This window comes from Phaethon aethereus (genome assembly GCF_964289735.1).
Source record: "Phaethon aethereus genome assembly, chromosome: 6".
In the NCBI taxonomy this organism is placed as follows: Eukaryota; Metazoa; Chordata; class Aves; order Phaethontiformes; family Phaethontidae; genus Phaethon; species Phaethon aethereus.
In genome coordinates this window covers 11,911,952-11,925,760 of record NC_138580.1, presented here as the reverse complement: position 1 = coordinate 11,925,760, position 13,809 = coordinate 11,911,952, and the positions used below count along the sequence as shown (strand labels likewise).

Here is a 13,809-nt window from a genome sequence, read left to right as displayed (position 1 = left end):
TTCCATATCTCAGTTCCTCATTTAGCACAGTCTTTCTGTGCCTTGTATGATAGAAACAAAGATGTGGTATTTCGCCATGTTTGCAAATTATTGTGAGCTTATTAGATGGCAAATGCTTTATATAAGGAAAAGTATATTAGCTGCTCATATAAAAAGGATTCTTTGGATAGTTAGGACTATTAGATTATTATAGCCTTATGCTAACATCCTGTCCTCTGCCAACTTCCTGAGACACCTCAGCAATTCACTTAGTCTCTTTATATATATATATATATTCTTTCCCCCCCCCCTTCTATGCAAAAGGAAGATACAGCATTTATGCATTTTACAGAATGGTTGTGAAAACAAATGTGCTGAAGACTGGAGTGGTCAAATATGTTAACATGGGTTTCAGAGCCACAGAAAATGCTGTTAAGCAAGTTACTTTTTGAAAAGCTGTGATTTGTTTCTTGCAAGAGTCATGGCAGAAGTAGAGTTTTCGGAACAATTTGAACTAGAACTTTTTAAAGAGCAGAAGGGTCTGTGAAATCTGAGACATGGCACTCTAAGCAGAGAAATGTCATGGGAAAGAGGTGGTCAGAATGTTAAAGCCAGTGTCATTAGTGGATGGTTTATAGATTATTCTTTGTTTTAAACTTGTATGCTCATGTAGTGTTGATTTATTAAGTGGATGTACAATTTTGTCACCTCAAGGGGTTTTTTATACCTAATCTTACAAGATAAAGGTTTTGGAAACCTGATCAATACCTGTATAGATGATTTCAGAGGGAAGCTTTCATGTTACAGAAAGGATTTGGTGAATCACCAGACAGTGCCCATCTGTGTCAGGCAGCATGGAATAACTGCCCAAATGCAACATGAGACACTGCTGCAGGAGATGCCAGCTCTTGGATGAGTCCTGAACAAAGTTTTATTCCCTATGGATTAATGTTCTAGCACTTCGTTTGTTTGGTGTTTGGGGTTTTTTTTAAGAGTAAAGTATTCATATTTTGACAAGTACTCTGGCATAGTTTTATTGCCTTTTTTTTAATCTTTGTTTAAAGTGTTCAACATTGTATATTAACAATATTCAACAATACAACATTGTATGTTGTATTTCTTGTTTTGAATTGAAGCATGTAACAAAACATCCATTTATAAAATAAAAGTGGCAATCTCTGCCAGCAGTCATCTAACAGTAACTAAAGCAGCCCAATATAACATTTGTTGGGATAAAAAATTTATTATTATGTGATTACTACTTTAATGCTATAAGCATGAAAAAGTAACTAGAATAATTTGCTGTAGAACTACAGTGAGTAGCTATCAAATATTAATACATAGAATGCACATACTGCATACTAACTTCATATGTAACATTGTTTGAATTAAAGCCATTTGCCATTAAAAAAATAATATCTTAAAAATGAAGCCTCATTAAATGAGATTTTTTTAAATTTGAGAGGTTTTTCTGGTTCCATTTTTAATAGATAAGTTGAAAACTCCTGACAAGAGGAAAGAGAATGTTAATGGAATTATTACAGACTGTTAATGACACAAATGCTAGAAGGCTACCCTCCAATAATTAATGTTATTACAAGTTATATACAGATTCCTGGTCAGGAACATATTACAGAAAAGCACTTAGCAGAGCAGCTGGCACATGGCTGTCAGTCTGAAGGAATCTGTTTGGGATTCTCTACCCAGAGCAAATGGGAGATGAAGAAAGGGAAGCAGGAAGCGATGACTGAACTGCCAACACACCTGGTCCTGCTTCCTCATCCTCACAGTGGTGCTTATATGTGTTGTCCTTGCAGGACATAAACTGCTTTGACACCTCATTTTGTGAAATAATTTATACTCTGTGGATGAAAGATACCTTGTAAGCACAAAATATTAATTAAAAAATGCTTTTTCCAGCAAAGAAGTAGGGTTGGGAAATAAGTATGCGTCTATAAAGCTTTGTTTGTACTTGGAACTTACAGAAATATGCTTGGGATCTGCAGTACAGAAAAGACTCAGAGCCCAGGTGTTTTAGATCCTGTACAACCAAGTCATGAAATAGCTTTACTTGCCTGAAATTAAAAAAAAAAAAAAAAAAAATCACATCTTCAATTTTTCCAGTCTTAGGTTTGTAGGCTTAGTCAATAATATCTGCTCATTTATCAGCCCCACGTAAGAGAAGTGGCTCCTCGCAGAGCAGCTCTCTCCCGCCCCGGTTCTGTGTCCTGGTACCAGAGCCCTCCTCAGGCCAAGCTGCCACAAGCTGCAAGGTGTCCTGCAACCCCTGCCCAGCGTCCCCGGGGCCATGCCTGCTGCTCCTGTGCCCACGCTGCACGAAGCGGGATGCAGCTCGGAGGCCGTTCGCAGGTGCAGCGCTCTGTGGCAGTATCGCTGTCCTGCGGATGCTTGCGGTCTCCTCTCCCTTCAGTGTGACAGAAGTACTGGCTACGGTTTGCCAGGCCGTCAGCATCAGTAGCAGCGAGGACCGACGACTCGCTGTGAGTGCAGGGCTCCTTGCTGCTTCGACAAATACCAGTACGGATCTACTACTATTTATTCTCTTAGTCTCTGTGTGTTGGGAAAGAGGTGTAGAAGGGTTCACATTGTCAAGTTCAATTTTTTCTTCCAGCTTGTAGTAGACCCCAAACAGATTTGATCTAAATTTTAGTGCCAATGTTAGTGTGAGGAGGAGCTCCAAATAGATTGTGCTCATACAGTTAATCTATTTTTAAATGAAAATCCTCTTTAACTTTCAGAATACCAGATTTGTCACTTTTCCATAAAGATCAGTTATATTTGGAACTGAAAACCCAAAGTGCTTGGAAGGTGTGTACCATCAATGTTTCATGGCCTGCCATGAAGGATTCTTAACCTTTCCAGTCTAGTTGCTCTGATAATGCTTTCTCCCCACATCAAAATAAATTTTAATTAATTCCTCCATCATGCTTTTGTACTCATTTAAGATACTTCCCATTGAAATCTGCTGTTTATGTGAAATCAGCTATCACTTTTTTCCAGTTTACACAAGGAGCTCTTAAGAGGAGGGTTCTTCTTATAAAAGATTACAGATTTCTGATTCCTGTTCCCCAAAATTCATTTATGTGAAAATAAATATTTAATATCTGCCAATCTCAAATAACTAAACTACACTTCAAAATAAATTGAATAGTAAAAATCCAATAATCCTAATTTACCAGTAACATCTATAAGCATTTATCTTCTATCCAGCTGGAATGGACTTTGACAGATTTGCGTTTGTTTATCCATAGCAAGCACAAAGCAATACCTCTGCAGCTGGTTTATCCTCACCCTGAGAATTTCTTGGTGCTCCTGAGACAAGAGAGGTAATTAGATGTTCTTCTTTTCTGGCAGGTACTGGACTGGATTGAAAATCACGGGGAAGCCTTTCTGAGTAAACATACAGGAGTGGGGAAGTCTCTACATAGAGCACGTGCACTGCAAAAAAGACATGATGATTTTGAAGAGGTAGCACAGGTAAGAGTCCGAATCGGAGAACTCTGCTTTCTGGCTTGATTGTTTTGTTACGCCTCTTGTATATTGAGAAAAAACTGCCAATGTTTTGCGGCCCTGTATAGTCACACTGCGCTCTTCAAACATTTGGAGCTGATCAGGATGGTGTCCCCCAGGTTTGAAAGTTAGCATGCACACTGCATAGCACACTGTAAGCAAGGCTTGTCCAGGAATTTTGGTATGAAGCCAAAAGCTTCCACCGAAAAGCTTATAACTTTTCCTCGAAGTATGGTCATAGTAGATGTTTAAACATACAACCCATCTTTCTTTATAAAATTTTAAACAAAGAGGAACTTTGATAATTTCTTGCAGGGACTGAACAGCTTTTTTCTTTCTTTTCTTTTTTTTAATTTTAATTTTTAAGAAGAATCTTATGGCCAGAAATTATCCAGTCTCAGCTCTGGCTGTCAGATCATGTTACACCTTTTTGTTTTAGAAGTGAAGCATCCTCTATCAGAAATTGATCTTCTGTAAAGGTACTTCTGCTATGGGTGTTTCAGAAAAAATCCTGATTGATACATTCTGCTTTACATAGATTAAATGCTTTGTCTTCCTGATGCACAAAAGGCAGGTTATTGCTCAAATATTTCACTGTGGCATAAGACAAAAATGAATTAAACTTTAGGGTTTTTTTTCTTTAGTATCCTTTCCATGTGTTGGCCTAGTTTAGTTTAAGGTGTTTCCAGCAACAGGGACATACCTCTTTCACTTTGCCCTCAGGGAAACTATTTCACTGCCTGATGGCAGCTACTCTCTAGATATTCTTTTCTTCCCTCTCCCTCATATTCAATTTATATTTCTCTCAGTCTTTCCCCCTGCTCTGCCCACTTGTTTATATCTCTTTAGTCTTATTTATCTCCCTTAAAGGAGGTAAATGCCAAGGAAGGAGATGAACTAACAACCTGGAAATATCTGTAGAATGTTACCATGTCTTCTCTTATGTGCCTCTTAGCCATGTTAAACATATTTAGTTCTCCTAGCATGTTCTTATTTACCAATCTCTTAAATCTCTTTTGTTACCTATCTTTGGATCCATTCCGTTTACCAACATCCTTCTTTTAATTAGATGTTCAGCTCTTGATGGAATACTCTGTTGCTTGACTTGCTAGGGAACTTCAGTGTTACCTTTCAGCTGTGATGAGATGTCTTTGCATACCATTGACAAATCACACAGCCTGAAAGCAGCAGTTCTAGGCTAGTGGGTGTCTAAAATTTCATGGGACCTTCCATGGATTTAAGTCTTCTGGCAATAGACTTGAATTTCTAGAGTTACCTTTTGCAAATTTATTAAAATGGACCTTGGGCTGGAGGTTGCAAACCACGGTTCTTCAGGGTCTCATCCAAAAGCATAAGTCAGTGGGAGGTTTCATCCTGAAATAAACATTAGGTGCCTTTCCAGAAGATGTGCTTGGGTCAGCTGTTATTGGATGCGATACTAGGGTAATGAGTGAAAATGAAGGTGATGCAATATACAGAAGCTGAAACTAGGTGATTTAATGTCCTTTGTGTCATTAATATTTTCTGACTCTCGCTTCCCTATGATATATTAGCTTCATAATTCCAGTTACATCTCATATTTCTGGATCATAGTTTGCTTTTTTCTTTTTTGCCGCCTCTGAGTAGTACCTCACTGGAGATGCAGGAAACAATTAAGAGCAGGTGAGGAAAGACAGAAAAATAACATGGTCTTGACAATAGAGATGAAAGCAAGCTGTGTAACTATCTGCATATGGAAACGACTGCTCACTTAAGGCTTGCTCCACTGGATGATGTAATTTAGGGTTTAGGAACCTTACAGCTGTGCAACTTGCATGTGTAGGTACTAGGGTAAGTCGGAATAGAATTATTTCACTTAAGACTTTTCTAACCCCTCTGTTAGTCCTCCTTCTATACTATTTCAGCATATTTGTCTGTGAATAACTTTAGACACATTTCCATTCAGTTCACAAGGCCAAATTCACTAGATGACCACATGTGTTCAAATGAAGGTGGGTGTTTGGGAGGAGGATGGAGAGGAAAGAGAGAAGTATAGTTTGCATGGGTGTAAAATCTCTTAGGTTCTTCTGGATCTGATTCTTTTACATCATATGTGATGTAAAAATTGATCATCGATGAGCATCTCATTGCTTTGCCTGGACAATTGTGAACAGTCACAATCAGTTCTGCACTCTGAGTATGAAATTTATGGTGCCTCCTAATTAGAAATAACTGTCACAAGTCAAACCCGGTTACTTCACCCCTGGCTTTGACAGGAATAGTTTCCACTGGTGCATTCACACCAGAATACCATTGCTAATTTATGAGGCCTGTCTGCAGTGTGACACTGGAATGTGGTGTTGGCAAATGGACATGGGGATATGCACCAAGGGGAAGTGAAAGGAATCTCAGCCTTTATCCGAGGTCAAGGACTTGAGAATATAATACTCTCTGCTTTGGAAACAGTAATAGTGAGGGTAAGAGGGGAGGCCATAAATTTATCACATCTGGAGGTCTCTTGCAGTAGCTTCTAGTGAGGTTGATTTTGTGGTTGGGGAGTAAATCCCCTCCCCACTCTGATTATGACCACTTTTTATTCTTCCTAATTGCCTTCTTGATGCTTAACTCTTTAGAGTTGGTTGATAATTAATTTAGCTTAAGTTTATTTTTTTGTCATTTTTCTCAAGATAGCGACTATCTTTGCCATGTCTGGCGTGGATAACTGGCATCTCTTATTCCCAATATAGCCATATAATAAAGCACATGTGCTAAGATCCTGAAACAAACTGGTGAGTTTGCCCATTCGTCTCATCAGGATGTTAATTACTGGTGTTAATGGCAATAAAAAGATTTATGTTTGTTTTTCTTAAAAAATAAAATAAAAACTGTAGTAGTACTGACATACCTGGTGAGATTGACAGTGTAAACAATAGTATTTGGTATTGGCAGTTCTCTGGGGAAAAAATACTTAGCCTGCCACACAGTATACATTTATTCTCCAAAATCTACTTTCTTTTGGCTCTCATATATTCGGTCTTATCTGCTGTTTCAGGAGGGCATTTAAAAAGGTCAGACTAGATGCAATTTTCGTGAGTGTTCTTGGTATTTTCAACTGTGGGCAAAACACTCATATTTTTGAGTGCTGCCTAACCGCATGTGAAGAAGAATAGTGTATCTGGGATTGCTGTATTGAGAAATGTTCTGATTGACTGACCTGCCACGGCACTAGATTGCAAGGTGAAACATGCTCCCTTTATGTCTGATTAGAAACTGCACAGATTTATAAATCCGGGTGTAATGACCCAATCAGGCATGGCCCAGATAGATCACATTCCTGCATACAGCTGTGCTCAGAAAATGTCAGTGATTTTAGAGTGCTGCATTGTGGGCAATAGGAAATATAATTTGGGGTCCCTTTCTCTCATAACTGCTGTTTAGACAATGCTCTGGCAATTTTCCTGACTGTATTTATTCTACATGGCATGCACAGATGGCAAATGTTTGAATTTGAATTAAAAAGCCTGAGGGAGGGAGGTTGTTATCTTGCATATACCTGTGACAGTTTCTCAGCCAGTGCTGATACTGTTCAGAGGCTGCCACCCTGAGAATGCCAACCTTAGGCACAGTGCCTGACAGTGAAATTTAGTAGTCTGGCATTATCGATGAGGCCTACCTCATTGATATCACCAAAGAAATACCACTCTGTGGATGTAGCTGCAATGCTCCTGCAATGACAACCTCTTTGCTCGTCTGAAATTACTTTGTGTGAATCAGATAACCATTGTTCAGCCAGTTATGGTTATAAATACAAAGATAATTTCATTTTAGACTCTATAACTTTTCCTTATTCAGGGCTTTTGTCCTGAAAACCAGTGTGCCTTCCGGTTGGAAAATCCTGTTCACTGGCTTGCTTTCCCAAAATCTCCCAACGCTTCAGCACTATCGAGTTGAGCTGCACGTGGTAGAAACCCTTCTCCTCTGTATATGAAGAGAGGGGCCACAGATCATTCTCCCTTCTGGCATTCCTCGCAATGGGAGCTTAAGGTGGCCTTCTCAACATCCTCCTCTGCTCACAAAGAGCATCCCTGCATTTGTGCTGGTGCAGGATTGGGAAAGATACTGGGGAAACAGCTCTGCTAATCCCACTCGCTATGCTGAATGGTTTTGTGCTTTGAATGATCTGAAACAAACATATCTGTAGTCTTTCTGCATTTATGAGCTTTTCCATCAGATGCGCTGTTAAGATTTCCTATCGGGCAGATTTATCCGTATTTTTGGGATGCGAACGCCGACCAGTACGTATTTGAACCTGCAGATGGCACTCGCAATGCGTTGTAAAAGCCTTCAGCTCCACTCATGGTAAACAGAGCTGCTGCTTCTAGCCAAACTAACCAAACATTGTCTCGAGGTGAAATGAAGCAGACGTGGAAGCTGGCTCGCAGGCTGTCCCTTTGGTGTTCTCCCACCTTCCTTTTTTTTTTTTTTTTTTTTAATGCAAAGCTGGGCAGTCCGTGCTGTAGTGAAAGGTGGTGCTTGTCATCTGTGTTTATGGGATAAGCTGCTCTCAGATCTGTGGAGCTGCTTTCAAGGCTCTTGGGCCACATTATGTTCACAGCTACAACTGAATTTTGGATTCGGTACCTGTGTGCACATTGCATGCAATAGTTGATATTTTTTTCACAGTAATCCAAAGGCACTGACATTTATAAAGTAAATTATCACAACTCCAGCATGCAACGAAGCACATGTTCTGCATAGCCTTGGTTCAAAATGTGTGCAGTTGTCCCTCATTATCAAACACAGTAAGAAGGTAGACTGGAGGCTGAGCTGTAGCATCACAGTTCATGGGGCTTGTCTGTACATCCAGTGCCGTTTTGATTTAGGTACATAGCTGGATTTACGTACATTACAGACTCCATTTTGCCAAGGTATACATGCAATATGTGGACTATTCTTGAATTACTGCAAAGAAGTAGAACCAGACAAAATGTGAGCAAAAATGCTGAGCTTTGCGGTATGCCATTTGGGAAGCTATTCAGTTTTCCTGTTATTGGGTATCTATGCTTGCTTTCCTTCAGGAGAACTTCTGGAAGATGATAACTAAACAACTCAACACTGGCTTTGAACCATCAAAGTTAACCTTATGTGTACATATATAGTTTCATTAAGATTCAGCTCTTTCTTTTATTCTTCTCAGGGAGGTAAATGCATTTTCTGTAAGGGAAGGCTTTCAGAGGAGATCTTGAAAGCCGAGAGCCTGTATCCTCCACTAGAAATCAAAGAGCAGGTGACATTCTTCATCTGAGAAGCAATTTGTGCTTTGGTGTTTCTGTCTAGAGCATTCTCTTCCTCCATTTTACTGTTCCTAAGATGCTGTCAGTTCAGACTTTTCAAAAAGCTCTTGGAGATAAAAAGGACTTTGCAAAAAGTGCAAATATGTTGAAAAATATGATTATATTGTCATGTGAAATATCCAATGGATGCAGTAAGAAGTCCTGCAGGTAAAAATGGTATTCTGTGATCTCTCAGTCCCACATAGTTTTACTTGAACTGCTTTAAAAATAAGTGAGGTAATGGAATAGTCAGGCCAAAGCTGAATTGCAAACAGCTACTTGTTTGGCCTTCAGGATAAAAACCTAGTTCTTTCCCATACAAATTCCAGCTCTGTTGGATGTCATTGTTCTAAAGTTTGGCATGAAGTTCAGTACTGATGTAAACCAGCTAGGCATAAATGAGGAGCCCATGTTGATAATGAGCACTTAGGGAGCATTGTCCCAGGGTGATTTTTATTTTTTTTAAATTACTATTATTACTTTTTTAAATTTTGTGACCTACCTGGTTGTTGAAAGGAATAGCTCAGTGGGCATACTGGATTTCTCTCTTTGGGTTAGGTAGCTAAAATCCTATGTAGGATGAAATGCTAGGCTAAAACAGGGAGAAAGCAGACAATTAAACCTGGTAAGAGCCATGTTTGAAGTTAGCAATAATAACTGTGGTTTCAATAACGCCAAACCTTTCTAAAAATAATAAAGACATGCAACAGGCAACAAAAAAATCAACTCGACTCTTATCTTCATCATCCTTTGCATGGTCATTAGCAAATTCTGAAGCTATAATCTGCAGTTTCCTGTTCATTTGTGTAAATGTATTCACTTTTACACAAAGAAGAAAAAATGCCCACTGGCAGCAGATTACACAGGTCTTTGTGCAGGAAGTCTGGGCTCCAGAGCTGTTGGTTTCTCCTCCTGGCTGGCAGCAGGCTGCATCTGGCAGTCACAGGCAGCAGAGAAAAATGAAACTGCCTATGTATGGGTTGTCTGTGAAGGTTATCTTGGGACTTCTGCATCTAAAACCTTCTACTAGCACAGCTGAAGAGCCAGATAGTTTATCATGGAAGCAATAGTATAACTTTTTGTATGAAGTTTAGCAGCTTCTGGGTGACTCGGGACATATCCACATTGCAAGTACGGAGATAGTGAAACTGTTCTGCACAGCCTGAGCCAGGAACTAGAGAGGCTGGGAAGGGCTGAGCAGTATAGCAGCGTTAGACGTAATGCTATGGGGACTCGACTGCCAGACCCGAGTCAGACACAGGTCACGTTAGACATATTTTCCCTGAAGAAGCATGATACTCTTCAGAGTACTCTGTGGATATCAGTACCACGCTCAATTGCATTATCTAGATATGCCCATGGAGACTTCATCAGCAGGGGATGCTGAAAGGGTGCATTGGCTGATCTTCTGTAAGTTTGGATAGCAATGCAATTGAATTGGTGGCCATTGGTACCCCATGATCTAGTGGTAATGGGGAAACTGCTTTTAGAGAGGCCCCATAACGGCACAGAAACGTTTGTGGCAGTCACTTGAAGAGCTATGCCTATTACGCCACGTCTCTGAGTTTGCGTTTCAGTGTATTTCTCCTCAAACGAGAGGTGATTTTCTTTCCTACTTCTTCTCTTCCAAAATCACATGACAGCTGGATCTTTTCATTAATCTGCCTGCAGCATGATTCACAATCTAAATACTCCCTATAAAATCTCAAGGCTTGGCAATTCAATAAGTTTTTGACAATTGCCAGGAGCTAGCTTCCTATTGCTGGTTTATTTGGGTAGGTTTATTTTTGTGTCTTTAAAATATGTTACTTTAATTTGCCTATAAATGCGAAATGCTGTTCCCATAGCAGACTGGGAGAACAATGAAGCTATTTAAGAAATATGTATTTTTAATTGTAGAGGATCTAGAAAATGGAATTTTTATTGTGTGGGGAATTCTGAGTTTTTTAACTCATTTAATTTTGAATCAGAAAAGAAAGCAAAAATTTCCTAAAGGAGAAAAATCCTGGAATTTGTTTTTTCAAGGCCATAAATTTCTTAGAGAACATTGGAAAATTATAACACTGATGTGATGTATAATGTGCATACTAAAAATATATTCAATATGGTACTGATATCTCAACTGAATAAACATGCAGCTGAAACAAAAGATATTTACTATTGATAATTTCTGTGAAATATACACACTTAGAAGAGCCACTGCTAGTTTGTACACAACACCTATGTATTTTGGTGAAAACCATTCTCATCGAAAGGCTTTGGATCCCCTCTGATCATTTTTCTTTGTGCTCTTACTGGCAGGTCAGTGGGTTATCAAACTCTACCTATTGATTCAGGAAGATTAATTGCAGCAGTGTCCAAATCTCATTTGTAATGATGGTGGACTAGGACTCTTCAGTTCAATTTCTTGTAGCTATTTAGAGCAGCGGGGTGCATGGGGAGAAAGGTGATACTATGATCAGAGTTTTTACTTTCTCATGTTGTCTCAGGGCAGTAGAAGGAGCTGCCCGTGGTTGTGCTGCTTCCTCCTCAAGACACAGTGGTGTCTTTAGGAGAACGGCGCAACATTAGCCACTGCAACTGTATTATGACATTGCTACAAATCACAAATAGGCCTCTCTGCAGAAATTTGGTAAAGGAAATTTCATATAGATTAAGACAATATCAAATTTGTATTCAGTAATAAAGCAAAATAATTTTCAAGGACAGGTTTTACGTATTCATAATCATTGTGCAAATGTTCTGGGAATAGTCTAACAGGGTCAAATTGATCACTCTGCTGCACAAGATTTAGAACTAAATCACGCTTCCAATTTCAGAGAAATTCCTTGTAATTAACTTGTTCTAAAGAGTGGAGACTCCAGCTCAATGGCTGTATCTGCACTGTGGACAAGATGCTTGGCAGTGTGGTGGTTCCTCTCTTCTCTTCCTATCACAGGTCCCTAACTGTCCAGATGAGGATGCCTTTTATTCCCACATCAGATATTTGAATCGTCCAAAAACTACATTTGCATTATAAGACTATTGCAAATATTTTTACTGAATATATAAATATAAATTATTCAATCAACATTTTACTGCATATAAATCTATTTTAAAAATTATTTCGCTGGGATAGAATTCAGATCTCAGTTTCTCTTGTATAGAAATAGGGAAACATCAGTGGATTTTTAGAGGTGGTTTGGAATTACATGTGTGTGAACAGGGATAAAAATCCTAATGTGTGCATAAATAATTCACTTGTCGATTCAGTGCGTGTAATCCAGCCATTAATATTGCCCTCTATAATTGTGGTCTGTGAGGTCTGGTTTTGCATAACCGAGCCCCAAGAAAGCACTGGTTTGTGTCATTATGGAAACAGCATATGGTTTCAGGAATTTAAACATCTTTGTTTAATGTCTGGTTCAGAGCACTACCACAAGCAAAAATGCAGGTTCCTTTCCCTGTGCTGCCTCTCCTGAGCTAGGGAGAGAAATTTCAAGTTTGACATGAGAAAAGCAAGCAGAATCAGCCTTCTCATGTCACTACACTTAAAATGAAGCTTTTTGGGGGAAGAAAGAAATCGCAGAATTTGCAAGTCAGGGACTGAGACAGGAGGTGTTTCTGAACTGTCAGTGAATATGTGTACATGTGTTTGTCTAGCATGGTTGCCTATGTTAGTGGGCAGCTAATACATTAGAAACCAGTATTTGCTCCAAAACATTGACATCATGGCCTGTTAACATGCAACCCTCATTATTATTAGAATGTTTTGTTCAATGCATAAGGGTTGATTTTTCTGCACAGGGTAGGTAACTCCTCATGATGTTAGTGAGATCCACAGCTATGCAGCAGAGAGCAGAGCCTGCTTTTGCCTCTCCCAGAGTAGTATTAGGGCTCAAAGCAAAAGCACACAGTGTAAAAGGGCATTTGTGACTCATTAATATCAGGGAATGGAAAGTGCAGTTGTCACGTTATATGTGTCAACCTGAGAGCTGAAGTGAATGGATTGAGTGTTCGGTGGAATGAAGGGTGTTTCTGCAGGGATAGGAGAGATGACTGAGAGCGCTAGTTTTTGGCAACTGGCTCCTGGTTGTGTTGCCTGTGGCCAGGATTTATATTGACAACCAGAACTTGGATTTGTCAATGCCCACACATCAGAGTTGAGTGCAGTAAGGACTCGAAACCTGCAGTGCTCCACAGTGAGGGAGAGAGGTCTGGTACAATTTCAGTGTTACTTTCTGTTGTCTTCTGGGGTTTGTTTTAGGCTCAAAATGGACCTAGTTGAATCCTTTTTAAAAGGTAAGGTAGGTATGTGTTCCCACCATAAAAGTGGCTCAAACAAATACTGCACTGCCAGGAATACATTCACACCATTCCTCCTTTGTTAAAGGTAAAAGTAACCACTGCTGACTCGTTTCATGGGGTGGCGAGCTGTCCCAAGGGATTCATAGTTTTACCTGTGCCAAAGCACAGCTCCTCAGCGCACAGCGAGTGACGGGCTCTGTTCCCGCTCCACTCCTCTGTCATGCATGGAGAACCAAATGGGAGAGAAGCAGCCTCGCGGCACAGCCAGGGCTGTGCAGCCACGCTGAAATATCAGTCAGCTCACAGAGTGTGTGCTCCCCTTTGGGATTGGAAATTGGGTCACTAGGTCGTTTAACCGTTGCAAATGTAGTTTTCTTGTAGTCAGAATTAAATGTGGGACAGAAAACACGGTACTTCAGAGCACAGAGCAGAATCCGAATTGTGTGCTAAGATAGGGACACAAAATAAGGAGATTATTTTGGGATGAGAATGGTGAGGGGAGTGTGAATTGCTGTTGGGACCTGCTGGGCATGCCTCCAGGGGTGGGGGCAGGTGCCCACATCCTACTGCTTGGGGTTTGGCACAAAACTGGGACTCCGGGATAGCAGGCAGAGAGAGATCAACCGACAACTCAAAGAGAATTTCTCGATCTTTGGTTTTGTCTCATGTTATGTCCAATCTTATCCTTTGTGGGCCTGGT

General features: G+C 39.9%; 1 protein-coding gene across 4 annotated transcripts in view; it reads left to right on the top strand.

The window, feature by feature from the left end:
- KALRN (kalirin RhoGEF kinase) overlaps positions 1-13,809 on the top strand; it is a gene marked incomplete at both ends in the record, with an annotated part of 523,644 nt that overhangs the window by 279,645 nt on the left and 230,190 nt on the right. For all 4 annotated transcript variants that reach the window (XM_082001554.1, XM_082001555.1, XM_082001553.1 and 1 more), the window contains one exon: positions 3,355-3,477. In XM_082001554.1, the coding sequence (XP_081857680.1) occupies positions 3,355-3,477 (123 nt within the window). The remainder of the gene's footprint in view (positions 1-3,354; positions 3,478-13,809) is intronic.